Below are 19,642 nucleotides of genomic sequence, written 5' to 3' on the forward strand. Positions count from 1 at the left end.
GTAGGTGAACTCCTGCCTCTTTGTCTAAGCAGTTTGTGTCTAGTCAAGTAAAATGACAGGCAGAAGAGACAACTCCCCAAAACGTTGTTCCCATGACTTGCAGCATTACTTCTGCTTGTGTTTTTGTGAGATAACACTTGCTTTTTATTTTAGGCTGCGGATTGGATTTCTAGCAAGTGTCTCACCACGGCGAAAAGACAAGCTGATGTGAGAAAGGAGATATGTCCATTACAGGAAGATGCCGCGTGCCCCATCTCCTAGTTCTTCTCACATTCGTGTTCACCGGGGAGCGAATTGAGGCACAAAGAGCAGGTACGTGCTGTTCGGCCTAGTCTCCTGCTAAGTAGCTGCTGGGGCTTTTATGTGGCTGAGAAGCTACCGTTGCTAGGAGGAAAACAATATAAAACCCAAGCAACATATTTACTGCTGAAAAGACATAAAATAGACTTTAGGGATGGAGGTAGCTCAAGTATCAAGGTTATGATTTACCTAGGGTCTCTGGTTCTGCTGCAGGCTTAGAAAGGTTAGCTCAGCTACCCAGAGCAAGGGGAGCAGCATGCAGTTTACTCTGGATATGCTTCATGTACCCCGCACTGGCATGAAGATCACATCTTCTGTTGCCTTCAGTGGGTTTCAGATTAGATCTGGTGAATCTTCAATCTGGCTGGGACGTTCCTAGTGAGCTCAACAGGGCCAGGGCACTGTTCATACCCTCTCTTGATAGATACTGTCTGGTTGCTAGCATGGTCCTTGGCATGGCTTTTGGCCTGCGATGATGAGCGCTCTCTCCCAAATGCCGCTGAATGCATTAGAGGATGGTGCAGCTGAGGGATTGTTCCTATAGGCAGTCTTGACGAGGACACATTGTTTTTTATAGAATCATAGAAGAGTCTGGGTTGGAAGGGACCTCTAAAGGTCATCTAGGCCAACCTCCCTGCCATGGGCAGGGACATCTTCAACTAGATCAGGTTGCTCAGAGCCCCGTCCAACCTGACCTTGAAAGTTTCCAGGGATGGGGCATCCCCCACCTCTCTGGGCAACCTGGGCCAGTGTTTCACCATCCTCAGCGTAAAAAATTTCTTCCTTATATCTAGTCTCAATCTACCCCCCTTTAGTTTAAAGCCATTCCCCCTTGTCCTGTCACAACAGGCCCTGCTAAAAAGTTTGTCCCCATCTTTCTTATAAGCCCCCTTGAAGTACTGACAGGCCGCAATAAGGTCTCCCGAAGCCTTCTCTTCTCTAGGCTGAACAACCCCAACTCTCTCAGTCTTTCTTCACAGGAGAGGTGTTCCATCCCCCTGATCATTTTTGTGACCCTCTTCTGGACTCGCTCCAACAGGTCCGTGTCTTTCTTATGCTGAGGGCTCCAGAGCTGGACGCAGTACTCCAGGTGGGGTCTCACCAGAGCAGAGCAGAGGGGCAGAATCCCCTCCCTCGACCTGCTGGCCACGCTTCTTTTGATGCAGCCCAGGATACGATTGGCCTTCTGGGCTGGGAGCGCACATTGCTGGCTCATGTCCAGCTTTTCATCCACCAGTACCCCCAAGTCCTTCTCGGCAGGGCTGCTCTCAATCCCTTCATCCCCCAGCCTGTATTGATACCGGGGGTTGCCCCCACCCAGGTATTTTGGGAGGGAGTAGGAAGAGTGGAGTTATCCAGCTGTGAATGATGCTATACCTCAGGGACAGAAAACAGTTGTAGACCCACGGAGTTTATTGGTATAAAAGCCCAAAGGTACTTTGAGATGGAGGCTTTCTGTCTCTTTTTCTAGGAAAGATGCTATTCTGTAGTCTTGGGTAATTTATAAGAAAGAAAGGGATTTTTTTTTTTTAGACCTTCTCTCAATCTTTACAGTTTTGTTATGTGATCTATATATGGCTTTTTGGGTGAAGTTTAACGGGAGTAAGTACTTAGTAACAAAACAAAGTGAAATCTCATCTTTTTTTTTGCCTGTGGATCAGTTACAGGAAGGATATGGTGGTACCATTTATATTTTCATTCTGTGATTACTTTAAATAATTTTGGGCTTATGGCTTGTTTGTGAACTATTTTTAATGGCAATATTGCACAACGGTTGACTCAGTGTCTGAGTGGATGAATACAACTCCTGGAATTATGCTTCCAGAGACTATTCCTGTAATTACAAAACTGGAAGTTCACTTTCTATGAATTATCTCCCATATTCCCTTAACGTGAACTGTTTCTGCCAGTAAACAACATTATTATAGCATTCTTGGAAAACAATCAATTTTGTCCAGCATTGGACATTACTGTGTTAAAAATGCAGATTAGTATTTACTAAAAGCTTTTCTGCAGTGTTTCATCTCACTGCCATCAGGTCTGTAAGCAAAGAATCACTGACTCTAAGAAAATGATCCTGAAAGACCATCTTTTTCTTCCCTGCATACTGCCTGAATAGGCATCACTTTTTAAACCTTAACCCCCCCCTGCCTTGTTTTAAGGGCCGTTGCCCTTGAACACCAACAGGATTCATTCTGTCTGTTCTGTTTGTTTGTTAACTGCAGTCATCTCACCTGCTGACAGTTGTTAAAATAAGCAACAGGAAGGTCTGTACCTTGTGGGTTTTGTACTTAAACCTTTATATTCTCTGGTTAGTCTCACTTAATTAATATTCTTTCAGACAGAATAGATTAATGTAATAATGAATTGGGGGGACAGAGTGGGTTTTTCTTGCTTACCCTTTACTGTTACCTATTATATCCTTTATATTCTGCAAAAATCAAGCAGAATTACACTTGGCAGTCTAGCAGATATACACAGATGTAATGTAACTTACATCCGATAATATAAAATGTTATATTCGGTCATCTCCACGCTCTGATTACCTTTGAGAGAGTTACTGTGTGTTTCCAGCCAGACCTTTCTTGCTCTGTGGTTAGAGACAAGTGTTTCCTCACTCACAAAATGCCGTCACAGAACATGATCCGATGTGGACAGGTTGTTTCCAATGTGATCACATGTGGATGGGTTGTTCCCAACATGATCCCAATCCCAGGTCCATAGGTTGTTCCCGTAGACGCTGAAGGAACAGCAGTGTCTGGGTCAGGTCTCTGGGATGTACCCTGCCATGGAAATTAACAGAGCAACAGATAATGCTCATTTTTCACTGTCACTCTCAACACACCGCGTGTCTATTCAACCACTCTCGCAGCCATCATGCAATACCATGAGCATTGCCCTACAGCGTTATAATGCTGTATAATGCTTTTTGGTCTTATCTGAAGGCAAGTCCTCTTCATATGGCTGAGCCACCAACAATCTCCTTTCCAGTGCAGTGGGTTGTTCTGGGATTCCTGTCCTCTTCAGGGCAGGTGCACAGCCCCAGGATGATCAGAAGCACCAGAGCTAATTTATGAACCGTAAGGTCAAATTTGGGTGTGGGAGAAGACTTTGTGACATTCCTGTAGGCTCAAATGCTGGAACTCAGTGAGGAAATATGGCAACAGCATCATTCCCCCCCCTTTTGGGTAGCGTGATTCATATTTCTGTTCACTGAGCCGGCTGCAAGCAAGTGCTTGACTGGATGAGCTGTGTATGATACCTCCGACCTCTTTGGTCTGTTCCAGGGGAAACCATCCTAGTCCTCAGCTAACATCCACATTGGGTGCATTTACATCAGTGCTTTAGCTCTGGTCAGGACTGCAGCAAGGACAGGCTACTTCCTAAGGGATGGGAAGCCAGAAGGTGGGGGTGTCCCTGGGCTGGCAGGAGAGGGTCTCACCAGCCACTGCCTGTCCTACCACCCTCAGCCGGGGAGCAGGGGAGGCTGGGGGATGGCAGCCAGGCTCAGCGGACAATCCAGATTCCCAGACAAGCTCATAGTGATGAAGCAGGTCCAAGATCAAGCCAGGAACGTGAGTCAGCAAGTCAAGGTCTGGATCAGGTCTAAAGACAGCAGCCAGGGTCAGCCATTCTCCAGGCAAGTCCACAGAGGTGAGGCAGGTCTGAGGTCTTAGTTACTGATGGACGTTTAGTTGCTGGGACCTGGCTGGAACTAGTCTGATGTGAAAACATACAAACCATACAGTGGGAATGTCACTTTTTAATGTATGGAGAGCTAAACTGTCCTCGGTGGGCATACCCTGGAGTTATGTATTCTCACAAATACTCTCAGATTTTCTGACCAAGGGAGGTAGCTTGATCAGTCCAGGTCAGAGCCCGGAGGAGGTTATTGACATGGTCACAGTGGGAACAGTCGGGGGAATCAGGGTCCTGCAGTGAAACAGGAGTCAACAGAACAGATCTGCTCTCAGTGGATGTGGGCAGATGTGGGCTACCAGCTCAGATCCTGGTAAAGCAGCAGGGTTTAAAAGCAATTGCCAACAGTTTAGGGGACAGATAAACATCTCCAGTTCGGTGGGACATAGAAGAGCCCTGTTACTCTGACAGAAATAAAGTGGCACAGGCACTGGTATGGACCAGCTGTCTGTCTTGTATCATATGTGCTTTGTTCCCCACATGATTGGTCAAATTAGCTTTTTACCAGTGGTTCAAACAAGCAGTTGTACTTTGTGAGACAACGTGAGACAAGAACAGTTTTTCCAAGGAAGCTGGTGGGAGACTTAGTGATTGAACTGTTAAATGTTTGGTGGTTGTGACCATAGATAAATTGACTTTGTAGAGCAGTTTTCAATCTTGAAATCCATATTTTTTTAGGGACTATGGTCTATAATAGTGAATTAAATAAACATATGCGTATATATACATTTTGTCTAGTTGGGGCTTTATGTTGATAAATCTTTGGCATCTGTGGGACATTTCTGAATATCCTGCCTCTTGGCTTGCATATATTCAGAAAAAGCTAGAAAACATCTCCTGGGAGATCTACTTTCTTGGCAAGCGGCTGGCAAATATATGACCAGTCTGGCTTCATAGGGCAAGCAAGCTGCAATTAAAATACATTTGCCTTTTGGATTACACAGGCCTCAGATTACAAATATCATGGCTGGAGCCAAAAGGGTGGTTGTGGGGATAAGTGAACTTTTCCCTTACAAAGCAACTGCCCTTTGTTGTCAAGGAAGCCATCCCAGTATTCAGTGAGTCATCCTTTAGTCAATAGTCAATGGCAGAGAGCCTCAAAATCAAAATAATCTTGTTACAAACTTGCTTCACCAAGATACCATGCTGAGCAAAAGAACTGCTTCTAGCTAAGCATAAATAAATCATAATGTTAATGCAAGAGGGAACATGAAAGCTTCACTACTCATGGTCAGGATTGGCATAGGCAAGGTCAGGGCAGGTCTCTTGAGGTGCCAAGGTCATTTTAGAGCATTGCCTGCGCAAAGGCACTGCAATGAAGTTTGAGAAAAATAGCTTCATATGCATGCAGATGGTGTAGGTGAAAGATTGAGCAGAGGCAGTTAGTAGTGCAGGAACAGAAAGGGTTTGCATTTCAAAGTGAAGTGTGTGCTGATCTACTGTGGATGTCCTGAAACAGATGAGGTGAATCACAAGGAAGAAAGGCTGAGAATCTGCACTTTCTCTGCAGGATAGGGAGAGGGTTTGCTGCCTCCTCCAAATTGCTCACTAGAGAGCTATGCCTAGGGAATATTTAGTATGTCTGATACTCGTCTTTCAGCTTCCCTTAGCAATATTTTCTGCCACTCTTCCAGGTTGCAAGAATGTTCACTATGACCTTGTCTTCATCTTGGATGCCTCCTCCAGTGTCGGAAAAGAAGATTTTGAGAAAGTTCGGCAGTGGGTGTCTAATTTGGTGGAAACTTTTGAGATTGGCCCAGACAAAACCCGTGTAGGTGTGGTGCGATACAGCGATCATCCAACCACAGAGTTTGACCTGGGAAAGTACAAAACCCGTGAGGAAATCAAAGAGGCTGCACGAAAAATTAAGTATTATGGGGGTAATACGAACACTGGAGATGCTCTCAGGTACATCAACACCTACAGTTTTTCCAAAGAAGCTGGTGGGAGACTTAGTGATCGAACTGTTAAAAAAGTGGCTATCCTTCTGACTGATGGAAGGAGCCAGGATTATGTCTTGGATCCAGCCACTGCAACTCATCAGGCTGGGATTAGGATCTTTGCTGTGGGTGTTGGCGAAGCCTTAAAAGAGGAACTCGATGAGATTGCTTCAGAACCCAAGTCTGCTCACGTGTTTCATGTCTCCGATTACAACGCCATCGATAAAATTCGGGGAAAGCTGAGAAGACGTCTCTGTGAAAGTAAGTAGAGCTCCCAGTTCTTCTACACAATTAAAATTATAATAGGTTCAGTTAGCATATAGGTATGAAAAGCTGTGATTGTTTTCTTTCATGCTTATAATTCTAAGCTGGTAATTCTTTTTTAGTGTCTTCCACTCTGTTCCACTCTGTAAGAAGTCATTTTACTACCTGGAGCGAGATGAAATGGATCACTTCTGGGTTCTTCTGCCCAAGTCAGCATTAACTATTGGTCAGCTTCTAGTGGTCAACTAGAAACCAAAAAAGTGAACTCCCTTTTGGTTCTGATATAGTTCAGTTATTTTATAATATTTTGGACTACGGAATATGAAGGGTGACATCTTATTTATACCCAGAATTTGGTTTATTTCCCCTTATTGTCTGGCATTAGAGTGTGTAAAGAGTGCTATGGATGCTGCAAAAGGATTCTTGTGCTTTTCTGCCTTTCAGCATCCCAACTCTACTGACAACTGGTGTTCATGAGTGCTCTGGCTATCAACCACATAAACCTTGGTGATGTTTTGAATGACTTTTAATGGAGAACTGTGTGTGAAATTCACACTGAATAAATGAACTTTGAATTTCCAGCACCCTGGTGAAGAGGACTGTAATGGCATTATGGCTGGTATCTCCCAGCTCTTTAATGGGAACAGCAATCACATATCCCTTTCTCCTTCCACCACTGATAAATCACTCTCTCGTTCTTGGTGACTACATAAAAGTTACCTGGTTTTGCTGCTTTTTGCAGTGTGTGTTGTGGTTACTGTGAGTTCTTTGGGTCAAAATCATGACACACTGCTCTGGTTCCTAGGTCTGAACTTGAAAGACAACAGATGACAACAGTGTGATGCTGTAACACGTTGCAGCATTACAATGACCAGGTCTGCAGGCCAGGAACTTGTGTTACCGTCAGGTAGAATAGAATAGAATAGAATAGAATAGAATAGAATAGAATAGAATAGAATAGAATAGAATAGAATAGAATAGAATAGAATAGAATAGAATAGAATAGAATAGAATAGAATAGAATAGAATAGAATAGAATAGAATAGAATAGAATAGAATAGAATAGAATAGAATAGAATAGAATAGAATATTTCAGTTGGAAGGCACCTACAGTGATCATCTAGTCCAACTGCCTGACCACTGCAGGGCTGACCAAAAGTTAAAGCATGTTATTGAGGGCATTGTCCAAATGCCTCTTAAACACTGACATGGGGCATCGACCATCTCTCTAGGAAGCCTGTTCCAGTGTTCGACCACCCTCTTGGTAAAGAAGTGCTTCCTAATGTCCAGTCTAAACCTCCCTTGGCGCAGCTTTGAACCATTCCCACGTGTCCTGTCACTGGATACTAGGTGACAATAAGCTGTCTGAAAAAAACGAGGCCTTGTAGGTGGTGTTGTGAGGCTCTTTTATTGCTCTCTGTGACCTCCATTTGCAAGAAAAAAGTGCTAACATGTTCTGGGCTTATGTATGTTTCTTAAAGGGTGACTAGCACAAGCAGGCATAAACCAGTTGACATTGCCCGACAATATCCAGGTGTGACTGCTTTTTTTGCAGCCTGAATAAAAGTGGGTATGGATAGTGTAATCCCAATACAAGTGAAAGTCGTGGTGGATATTGGCTGTAAAACAGTCTGCAAGACTGAAGGAGCTGGGTCTTTTTGCCCGAAAATCTTGTATAAACATAGACACGACTGGGGTAGAATAAAGGGTAAACCCTTCTGGTGGGCACACTCAACCCACTCAAACAACTTCCTACTGCAGCTGCTGAACTCCCAAAATGTGATTTTCCTTTGAAATTCTATTATGTTCGTTTTCTAAAGCAAGTGTTTTCAGTACACAAACCTGGGTTTGTGTTTGTCACCTTCTCAAAAAATCATTTACCCATCTGTCAGAGTGTAATGCGATTTGTCTGTGGCTTTCTGAGCCCATACTGTGTCCACACGTGCGTGTGTACCACTCCTCATTAGATCACAAAGGACTACTGGGAGCATCCTTCATTCTGAGTCTGACAGCAGTCACTCTTCAAGGTGTTTGCTTCCACCTGCACTAGTGGGTTTCGTGGGGAGAAATAAAGCCTCTAAAAGAGTAAGTGAAAGGGAAGGGTTTAGTTTTATTAGATACAGGGAACTTTTAAGGGGAAAACAGGCTTCTAAATGGATTGGTTTCCCTGTTAGAACAAAGGGAATCAGATTACCATCAATGAACATTAATAAGGAAGGGAGCAGAGAGGAGGGAATTAGCTGAACAAATATCGAGTAGAAAATGGGCACGTATTGAGGATCACTCAGGCAGAATAATGAGATGTAAGGAAGTTAACAGTGGCAAAGGGAATTGAGTATCCAGGTTCACAGGACACAGTGAATGCAGGTGGATTTGAAGAAGTGGGTGCAGGACAGAAAGAGAAGTTATCAACTAAGGCAGCAAACACAGGTGCAATGGACTGATTTCCACAGCAACAGCAGTTATAGAAGATAGTCTGCCATAGGTGTTCCTGGGCGGTGTTCTTTAGATCCAAGGATTCCACTGAGATGCTGTAACATCCCCAGATCCTTCACTCCAGCCTTGATGGGGGACACCTTCTTCTCAGCGTCTGGCCTCAGTCCCTCTCGCTGCAGTTGGAGATCGTTTTTATCCTGTTTTCACTGGATATCAAAAAGAGTTTATTCTCTTCTTCTGTACATCAGTCTTTTCTGCTTGGAAGGATGTTACATGTCTTCTCTAAGTCTTTTCTTCTTAGATTTAAAGCAGTGAAACTGCTCTTTGGCAGTCTTGTCATACTTATTTAATTTATTGGTTTGCACGCAAAAAGTTTTTAATGGGCATGATGTTTAGATCAGATCTAAACAAACAAGAAATTCTTGCTGTCACTGGAGCTGACTGTTAAAATACAGGATGAGACAGTGAGAGCACCATCAGCAGAAGTATTAACGTAGAGATCAGGTAACTCTTGTTATCTGAATATGTGATGATGGAACTGTTTTGGGAGGTGGGAAAGGGCTGGCAGAGAACAGGACCAAGTGTTTTCTAGTGCGTGTGCCACTTAAATTTCATGTGAACACAGTAGGAACAGGAAAGGAGTTCACTGTAAGGGCTAGCTATGCCTTACACATATTTAGAAGGTAAAACTTTTAATAGCTGTTGTAGTTTACTTTCTGTAATTTTAATATGACTGCACTGCATAAAACAGGAACATACAAACCACGGAGTGGGTGGAGGACGTGACGAGGGCACATGCCAAACTGCTGTTTAGTTCATGTACATTCTTAGACAAAAGCATATATTGCCACAGCCAAGGTAGTGTTTTCATAGACAGAATCCTTTGTGAGCTCCTGGGAGACACAGGAATCAAAGAGCGGAAATGGTAGAAAGTTTTTTTGTTGTACTGACCAATGATGAGTCTGCCAGTCCTTGGACTGCTGTACTACTGAAATGTGAAGAGTTGTGCAGTGTTGCAAATACTGAATTTCATGCCAGCAGCTGTTCAGAATCACTTGTCTCTGGTCTCACTAGTCTGTCCTAGACTTAGTCATTCCATCTTGCTATATTTGACTGAATTTATTGCTAAGAACATGTCATTAAGTGCATTAATAGCATTTTAGCTCTCATTTGGTCTTGTGGAAGGAAGCATAGCAGAATCGAAAAATAACATGTCTGCTCAGTGAGACATTGTGGCAGTGGGAGATATTTTTGTCAAACATCTCCATTACATTCTGGACTATAGTTAGCAGGCAAAAATGGGTGATGCTTTCACAGGAAAGCAGGAGAGATGCATTCTGCTAAAAATTCCAGAGATGCTATATGCTTCCTAAATAGGGTTTCTGCTTATGTGTTGTAGAGATAACAATAGGCAGCTATGGAATATTTAAAAATATACTAGCATCTGCTTCTGGTGGGTAAATAGTAGGTTTATGCTTGTCAAAGAGAGCCAATTTCTTCAATTTCAACCCAGATTTAATTTAAAGCTGGATTTGATAAGTAAGTGCATGTACAAAGTTGTCAACCTGGCTTGGATCTGGTAGCACTGGGGTTTAACACTATCATCTGACATTTAAGCCTCAATGGGGAGAGGTGTTGACCTAAAACACCCGTACCTGCTCAGAAGTAATTGTTTCTTAAAAACACTGATTGCAGTGCTTTGGATGCTGTAGTAGTTGAGTTTTTTTCTGTTATCATTAAGCCAGGCAGGTGATAAGATACAGTTTCAAAACAGAGCAAAAACATTCCCCAAAAACATTCTCACTCTTTACTGGCTCCATAAAGCAGAAGCCTGTGACTTGGCACTCTTGGAGTACACGGCGTGTATGTGTGATTACTAAGCCTCTGCTCTACTGCAAAAGTCAGATTTCACAGCTTGAAAATAAATTTGGCTTTAGAGGTACAATCTCTGCTAAGATTTGGGTTTTTTTTTTCTACAGCTAGTAATAGGAGAAACACAAGCAGATGTTCTCTAAGGAAGTACTGCAGGAGTATTGTGCTTGGCATTGGTCTATGTCCAGTAGTGACTTTCATGTATCATGTAGCCCTTTCTACAACCAGGTTTTAGTTGTCGGTGAGCTTGCTGAGCTCCTTGCCATGATGAGTTCCTCTGCAAATGTGTGGAAGACCAAAGGACTATGTCGTATGAATCTCAAATGCTTTGCAAGCACAAGGAGATGAAGCTGAAATGTTTCAATGACTGGTCGGTACCTATGGTTTGTCATTGATTTCAGTTGATATAGTGAGGCCTGTGGTAAAATATCAAAAGCAGTCACATGTTCAGATGATTCATAACATTTATTTTTCTATTTGTACATGTCTTTGTTGACTTTGGGTTGTGTATGCAGTGCATAAAATATAAGTCTTATGCTACCACTGTTCTGTTTCTGATGCAAAAGGGCTTCCAGCCTTCAAGGCAACACCTTGAACACCATTCAAAATAATAGTCTAAAGGCTTCAGAAATGTCTTTTTTTGAAGTCAGCTTTGCTCAGGTTCATGGTATGTTCACAGAAGAACAGCAAGCTGTTTCTTCTTGGCCTTCAATGTTAAAAATATCTCATGCACAGAGAGCATGACGAAGGGTAGGCGTCTGAATTGCCGTATCTTGACTGACAGTTCCTAAGAACTAGTCAAATCTCACGTAAGTACTGAAATATCTGAATACATCAGCGCCTAACAGTATTTGCCTGATTGTTGACCCCCATTTTATACTCCCTGATGAGCTCTGAGATTTCACTGTAAAAACATTCATTTCTAGATAGCTTTGCATTAGACATCATGGAATAGGAAAGGAGGTGGAACTCAACAAGCTGTCAGGAGTGAGAATCCTAAAATATTTTAATGAACTCAGTTGTGGTAGTAGTTTTAATTCTTCTAGTTTGTTGAACAGAATTTGTGGACTTGGGAATTTGTAGACTGGTTTTACTTTCATAGTTGGAGTATGACTTTATTTGGCTTCTTCAAAAGTTCAGCTTAGCAGTAGTTCCAAGTCTTGTTTGTCTTACTGCAAGAGCTCTTTTTCATTGTTGTGATGGCTTGTAGAGACCTGTTACAAATGTGAACATAGCTTCTTGTCATCTGGCAGAAGTAAGTCTTACTTACCTTGGTACATGCCATAGGTGCACCTATAAATTTACTTGGAAAAATCTGTGGCGCCCACCTCCATGTTGAATGCAGAGAAGGTTGAGGTGTTTTGGAGTAATAACTGTTGTCTAACAGACTGGTTAAAGTCTGATTAGCACAATATAAGCCATGAAGATAATCTAACTCTTGTGTTTCTAGCTCATATATACATCACACCTGCCACAGGCAGCATTCTTAGTGGAATATTCCACATTTGGCTGCTTAAGAGTATGTCCAGGCTAAGTGCAGCTACTAATATTTTGATTCTCACTTGAAAATCTAGTCATTTCCAGATGGTTTGGGAAGTCTGTTAAAAGCTCAGCAGACAACTGCTGCTTTTTTAAAAGCTGCAGCTGGGCAGTGACTCAGCTGCTACTGCCTCTGGTATCTCCTGTTGCTTCTTGATGGTCTTCTTCCCCAGCTGCAGTGGTGGTTTTCTCAAACTCTGTAGCATCTCCAACTTGTAGCAATCTCTCATGTCACAGATGACAGGATCGCACATCTTTTCATCACCACATTTGCTGGCTAACTGCGGTTTCCTCCGAAGGCATAAAAGGCCTGTGACAGAATTTCCAACCGATTTATCTTTTGCTTGAACGGGAAGAAAAAAATTCACTTTTCATGGATGATATGCTGGGAGGAGACAAAATATTTGATGGGCATAGTGGTGATGACGTTACGCAACTTTCTTCTGCCATTGGGTGGGTTGAAGGACAGCCTGGTATCTTAGATTATGGCTCCAGGAAGCACAGCAAAGATATTCTTTTTCTCTTACAGCATTTTTTGTTTTCAAATCAAATGCCTGAAACTCTCAGATCTGATTTTCCACTTGGTCCAGTCATCACCAACTTAGAGCAAGATGGTTCCAGAGCTGGTGTCTGACAGGCAGAAATCCCTGAGCTCAGGGAGTGTGCAGTGGCTGCTGGTTGGTCCTCAGTTCCTCCACAGATCATGTAGAAGTGACTGTTCCCAGAAGAGACTGTTCTGCCACTGTGTAATCTCCATATCTTTAAAATAACTTCCTATTTTGCCTGGGACTCTGAAATGAATAAGTTTATTCTGGGATTAGCAACCATGCTGGTTTATGACCAGTTAAAGCCAGCCCCGCTGCTAAAAAAGAAAGTCTTATTCTTCCTAACTTCTTTCTCCCATCCGCCAGCACAGGCATTTATGTGGCCCCACCATGAACTACAGCAGGGAGCCAATGAATGTTCTTGTTTTCTTTCCCGGATTGGTTTTTACTCAGATTTAGTTCACCATGCAGCCACATGGACATTTGGTGTCCCACGGGAGGAGCTGGTACAAGGTGAGAACAAGTATCTAGGAATGGGAGGAAGACCTGGATTGCGTCCTTTGGTACAGTGCTAGTTCATATCAGCTTGATGAACATTAGCTGAGAACTTCAGAAAGCTAAGGAAAATCCTCTGTATGCTCCCACCGTAAATGTGAGCCTGTGCTCTGCTATCCTCTGGTTGAAGTGTGCACAAAGTGGATTGCTGGGCAGCTTCTTCCCATTCAAACTCCACTTCTAGGCTTCAGCACAGCTTGCTTGCCTTGAATAAACTGCATGTTTAACAAAAATATCCCACTGCAGACAGATCTCTTCATGATTGTGTTGCGTTTTCCTTAAATAGGCTTTTCAGTATGAGTAATTATTGCTGCTTTACTACTGACTTAGCTTCTGGTTGTTCGGGGCGGGGGGATAGCTGTAATGACAGAGCTCTCCCACCTCGGACACGCACTGTGTCTGGCTGGGAGCATCTTCCCGGGAGTCACTCAAAGGTGGGGTGAGCAAGCTGACAGACTGTCTGTCCCTCCAGGCAGCACTTTGCTATTTCTGCACCACCTTCACTTAGATACAGACTGTCTGTCAGTCCCTCCAGGCAGCACTTTGCTATTTCTGTGCTCCTGCACCCGGGTACCTTCTCTCCCCCAGAATGGATGTTAGCTCTCTTACAGTTTTGGAAAGTGATTTATCGATTTATTTTTCTTCCCTTGTACATTGGAAAACGCAATGTCTTAGACATTGCCTTCAGGTGAGGAGGAAATTCAGCCTTGCAGCAGCTGTGGCCTGATTTCTCCTTTTTGCTTAGGGAGCAAAGGTATGAATCCGACAGTCATCCAAACAACATAGTTTCAGAAATAACTCTGTGGCAGTAGAAGAGTACTTCTACTCTTCTTTGATACAGCTGAGAAAACAAGTCTGTTCCAAACCTGCAGCTTCATACAGACCGCTGGGAACCTTAATAAGGGACTCTGAAGGTAGAAGCAGACCGCTTAATAAGAACCTTACAGAACCTTAATAAGGGACTCTGAAGGTAGAAGTATAATAAAATGAGATCAATTAAACCTTTTGCACTTGCCTTTCTTATCTCTAGTTTCTCTCTTTCATAGTTGCATACAAATAGTAGCATCATAAAACATGGACAATCACTTTACATAAAGCAATGAATCTCTGGACTTCCAACAACATCTTGTCCGAAATCACAGAATCTAGCTGAATGATAACGTGTCCTGTAGCTTGTAATAGTTTTTCTTGCATTTCAGACAAGAAATCTTTGTGAACAATGTTTGATGTACAGTAAAACTAATTGTAAAGGCAGAGAGAAGATTAGACTCATGACAAATAAAAGTAAGTCCCAGACATTAGAAAGAAACATTGAGACAATCAGGAAAAGTATGAGTCTCAGTGGCAGGAGAAATTACATCTTATGAAAAAGTAATGTCCTGTTTAGAGAACAAAAAGAGGAAAAATATGGTGACTATGGGAGCCATTTCTAAACAGTGTAGGAATGAAAGAGAAATACAGAAATAGGAACAGGCAAAAAGCTGGAACATACTGTCATGTGCTGAAAGTTATTAGTAGCTTGTTTTTCAACACTGCCTGCAGCCCTCATTGATTTTCAGGAGCTGTGGGTGCTCAGCACTTTCAAAATTAGGCTGTGGAGCCCAATACTTATCCAGCTGCAATTAGAAGGAGGCTTTCTGTCTGCTCCGGTGGAGTCCAAGTGATGGGGTAAAAGAGAGGACCCATCCTTGGGGAAGCACTGTCTGTCTTGGTGTTTGCTTTCTGCTGGACTGATAAGGAGTGCTCAGTAGAAAGAATAACCTCTGGAGCTGGGCAGATACTCAGCAGGAGACTGGGGCAAGGCACACAAAAACCTCTGAGGTTTCAGGTTTAGTTACAGGCTTTTCTGTCCAAGCATAACAGATGAAGAAAAAACCCTTGCTATGTCCTTCACTAAAAGGTCTTTAAACCTCAGCAGCTCTTGTGCCGTCAGGGCTTTCTTACTCCTTCATTAACAGCCCCTAAACTGACCTCAAACTGAAGGGACACCACCTATTTAATGTTCTAGGCCTGACTTTTTTTTTTACGCTTTATGTGGCTATTCCCATAAAAATCTAGTGGTATCTTTCAGCACAGGCTATAAATGGAGCTTGACCATCACCTGCCCCGGTTAGGTGCACCTATAAATTAAAGATTTCCTCCGACCTCCCTCAATTTGGGGATGTACTTCTATCTAGGATAGGGAAAGCCAAGTCTGGAAAGGTGCTAGGGAGATTGAGTCCCAGATCTGCTGATGGAGCTGGTAGAATTTACTGCGAATGGTAGAGAAGTGTGAATGTTTGTCAGAGCATGCAAAACTCCATGCAATGCATCGAAGGTCCCATCATAGCGTATTATACTTTTCCTGAAACCCAGTGTTTTTCCTGAACCCTACAGCTTTTCATGACATTAATGTTTCTGTAAACCCCCTGTAGCAGTGGTGAGCTTGATCTCTCAGGGCTGTGTTTTTTTTTTTTCTCCTGGCTCCATATGTTCAAGCCTCAAAGTCTTGTGATGAATAACTGCAATGAGAGCTGCAGATCCTAATATTCCAGGTAATGAGGGAGCTTGGAGGCACCACGGGGTGTGCTGGGTCTCGTGGGAGGGACACAGCCGTTGCTCGTCACAGGCTGCCTGTGGCACTCGGGCAAGAGTTTCGCACAAAAACTCTGGCCTGGGTAAATGGCCACTTTCTCATCAAATAGCTTCACTGGAAAATTTGTGACCTTTTGCAGTATTGAATCAAGGTCTTTTCATCACCTGAAAGTTAAACTGATTTTGGAAACAATTTCACAGGCAGAAGTGAACTGTAAGAACAAAACCGTGATCAGACCTAGATAAACTGTCACATTAACACCTGAAACAAAATGGGCAGGACCACCTATTTTTAAGATCTGGGATGAAACCGTTGCTTCCAGTTCCGTGTCTTGCTGAGACGTCTTTAGAAGCCCGTATTGTTTATCCCTGTGCTCAGGACCGAAGCAAAGCTTGCCATTTAAATTTCTAAGGGCTTATTTTAAAGCTGTAGGTAGATCTCTGATACATGCAAACCTTGCGTGGACTCTCTGCAAAAGAGATCTTCATGTTATTACTGGAGTTCAAACTCAAATGACATAACCATTTCCTTTTTTGTCCTTTGGTAATACAAAGTGATGCATCCTTTCTTCTGTGGAAGTTTGTAAAGGTTATCAGCCCTTTCTGCCACTGAATTTCAACTTCTCATTTTGTTTTCAAATGAACTGAGCCAACAGGCAAAATTGAATTGTAATGTACCGGTCTGCTGAGAATATTTCTTCCCCAGTGGTAGAGCTGCAGCATGGTTTAGCTGGTGGGCTATTTTTGTTAGTAAATTGTAGGGTTGTGTTTCAATCCCATCAAGTTCCCTGCAAGTTACACCCAAATACCAAATTCCTTTTCAAATCGGTAATCTTGTTTATAATGTGCAACAAAAGCAGTGGGAGCATTTTGAACACCTAGGAGAACTGCTTTTTGATAAAGTACTAATTAGGTTCTTTAAAATGCAAATAAGAGATTGAACAAGCTCTGCTATATTATTGTAGTTACAAATGATGGAGAACAGTTCAAAGTTCTGCATAAAATGACTTTCGGCATGCTCTCCATTTTGGGAACTGTGATTACTACTGCTAACGCTGACCAGAAGTAGGGAGGGTATCTTTCAGGAAAGGTAACTCAGTTGGATACTGTGGTTTTTGTCGCATGCTGTCCTAAACTGTTGAATAGCAGCCTCGTGTGATGTCAGGTTTCAAAACTCCGTTCATTTCCTTACAGCTTAATAGCCAACACTTATTGTCAGTTTGGCTATAACTTGATCTGTACTCTAGGAAATTACAAAATTTATATATAAAATACATATATATGTGTGTGTTTGTATGAGACATATTTATTTATTTTTATATATTTATATATATAAAAACTCTGGAGAATAAAGCTGTGTCCTTTCAGGCTGAAGCATCAGTCTTTTTTTTTTTACAGTGAGGTAGATAAAAAGCCGTAACACATTAAAGCCACAGTGAAGATGAAATACAGGACATTTTCACTGCAGTGTAACTACACACGATCAACCCAATCCACCACCTCTGGGCGAGACTTCATTTAGCTACACTGCAGTAGAAATCACTGTGCTTTGTTCCCACAGGGTTTTATAGCAAGACGGATAGCTTATATTAGTTATCTACTATAAAAACCTCTCAGTATTGGCAGTGAAGACATAACATCTCTGTGAGAGGCTGCAATACTAATATGACACAAGTAGGGTGGTGCAGCAGAATTTTAGTCGCTAGTGCTAATGCTTTCTGGGAAATGACTCTAATAGCTCGAGGGTGTTTCTGAGTTTAAAACAGACGCTGGATCAGAACTGAGATCCATAAATTGAATTAAACAATATTGTATCTTTATATTCAAGTATCTTCAGTGGGATTCATATCATCTAACTGCAGTGGCCTAAAAGTTATTTGTCTAGACTCTTTTGATAGTCAGTGGAAAGGAATAGACACCTCCAGAGAGTGATTCATCCTTTTTGAAGAAAACTGTCCAAGACAAGTGGCATGATTCAACCTCTGAGTGCCTATCTCTTTTCATTAACTTTTGAGAGAGCTTAGGTAACTTGATCGCACCAGATTCCTCACTTTGACAGCCAAGAGCAAAAGAGTTGAATCTTTCCCTGCTGTGTTCTGGGAATTCAATAATATTTGGTTCCTTATGCCAGTAAATCAGTCTGCTGGGATTTACATTACTGATGCAAATATAGGCCAGTGTGGTTGCAAGCTGAGGTGTGTGTGTTCCATTTCTCCTCTAGCTAACCTGACGCTGCGGTATTTGTGCAGTCGCAGGAGACAATGCCAGTTTAGAGAACTATTGCCAAGTATTGCCGTATGTTTTGGGTCAAACATTGTACTGCTAAAAATTGTACTTCATCCCTAAGAGACCACTCCTATGAAAAGAATGGGTTCCTCTCCCTTGTCTTGGGCTTCTTCCTAAACCTTGTGATAAATTGGCCCTTGAAATAAAGTGCATTGTGATACTACCTGCTGCAGTCTCCGTTGACTCATTATAGCAAAGAGATAATGCTTTAAAAAACAACTAATGGCTGAAATACAATTAAGAGTAACAGAGAAGGAGACAGCTTTTTTAATTAATGTTGTTGAAAGACACCTTTGCTGCAAATAGCCTTTTTTTGTTGTTAATTGAAGCATGAAGGTTGCATCCTGAGACAGGGCCACAAATCCACTCTTGTTTAATGATCTTTCCGGTTTTCCCTGTAATGAAGTCAGACCCCAAAGCAAACTGTACTCTACTGGAATCAAAATGGGAAGGATGCCAGCTCAGACCAGCTCGCATGTTAACCAAGTCTGTGTTACTGGTCCGTACTGATTGCCCTCCCATACAGACAAGCTAAGAATTCACTTGTAGGACCTGGTGAAAAAACCCAGTGGAAGAACTGCTGGTGCATCTTGTTTGGGGTTTGGGGCTATGAATGGGACTGGAAAGCTGGCAAGTGACTTTGAACCAGCGGAGTTCCTAAGTATGAGTTTAGGTAATTAAAGAAATCTTTATTCAAGTTTTTGATGAATTCACTGCAGGTGTCATTTGCAGAAGTGTCCACGTGAATGGTGGCTCTGCAGTAGCCTCCGCTCTGCTGGAAGACAGCATGGCTTGTATTAAATATTTTGACTCTTGCGTATAAGCACGGCGCACATAATAAGGATCATGATAGAGAAAGGATGTGCTCGGGGCAGACAATCCCAGGGGACTGAAATGATCCAGACTGGCCTTTGAGTCTCAGATTCCTGAAACCCAGTCTCAGTGCTCTCTGGTGCAACACACTGCACAGCTCCAGCAGAGGTAAAAGGGTCTGCTTGGCACTTTGGGAAGGAAAGTCACTTAGGTGTCTAGATTAAGAACCTTGGATATATGACACTGTTTTTCACTATATATTTTGGCAGTGCCCAGCCCCAGGAGTCCTGTTAGAGTGCAAACACTGGGCATAATGTTCCTGCCCTAGTCCAGCTTACTGACAACCTGCAATCACGACTCCCCTTCCAGAGAAATGACCCCCTTTCTACACTTGTGGCCCTATTAGTTCAGAGCTCACTGCTTTGATTAAAAGGCTAACACAGTATAAAGCCAGAAGGAAGTCATCGTTATCTTAGCTGTATCACATATGCCATGAGACTTACTTGAACTTTGAACATATAACAACTCATTAAAAAAGGCAAAATGTCCTAGGAAATTTACTGTGTTAGTTACAAATCAATATATTTGGGGAGGTATCTGCTAACTACTCCTCCAAGCTATCAAAGCTCTGTGCTGGAATAATGAGTCATTGTCGTGGTTTAACCCCAGCTGGCAACTGAGCACCACACAGCCCCTCGCTCACTCCCCCCTGGTGGGATGGGGGAAAGAATCGGAAGGGTAAAAGTGAGAAAACTCGTGGGTTGAGATAAGAACAGTTTAATGATTGAAATAAAATAAAATAAAATAAAATAAAATATA

At 42.5% G+C, this 19,642-nt stretch overlaps 1 protein-coding gene across 1 annotated transcript in view; it reads left to right on the forward strand.

Annotated features, from left to right (window-relative positions):
• Positions 1 to 221: 221 nt before the first annotated feature.
• Positions 222 to 19,642, forward strand: part of COL22A1 (collagen type XXII alpha 1 chain) — a 214,455-nt gene continuing 195,034 nt past the window's right edge. The window contains exons 1-2 of the mRNA XM_009285084.1: positions 222 to 312; positions 5,634 to 6,200. Of these exons, the coding sequence (XP_009283359.1) occupies positions 222 to 312; positions 5,634 to 6,200 (658 nt within the window). The remainder of the gene's footprint in view (positions 313 to 5,633; positions 6,201 to 19,642) is intronic.

Source organism: Aptenodytes forsteri, unplaced genomic scaffold (assembly GCF_000699145.1).
Source record: "Aptenodytes forsteri isolate BGI_AS27 unplaced genomic scaffold, ASM69914v1 Scaffold182, whole genome shotgun sequence".
Lineage (NCBI taxonomy): Eukaryota > Metazoa > Chordata > Aves > Sphenisciformes > Spheniscidae > Aptenodytes > Aptenodytes forsteri.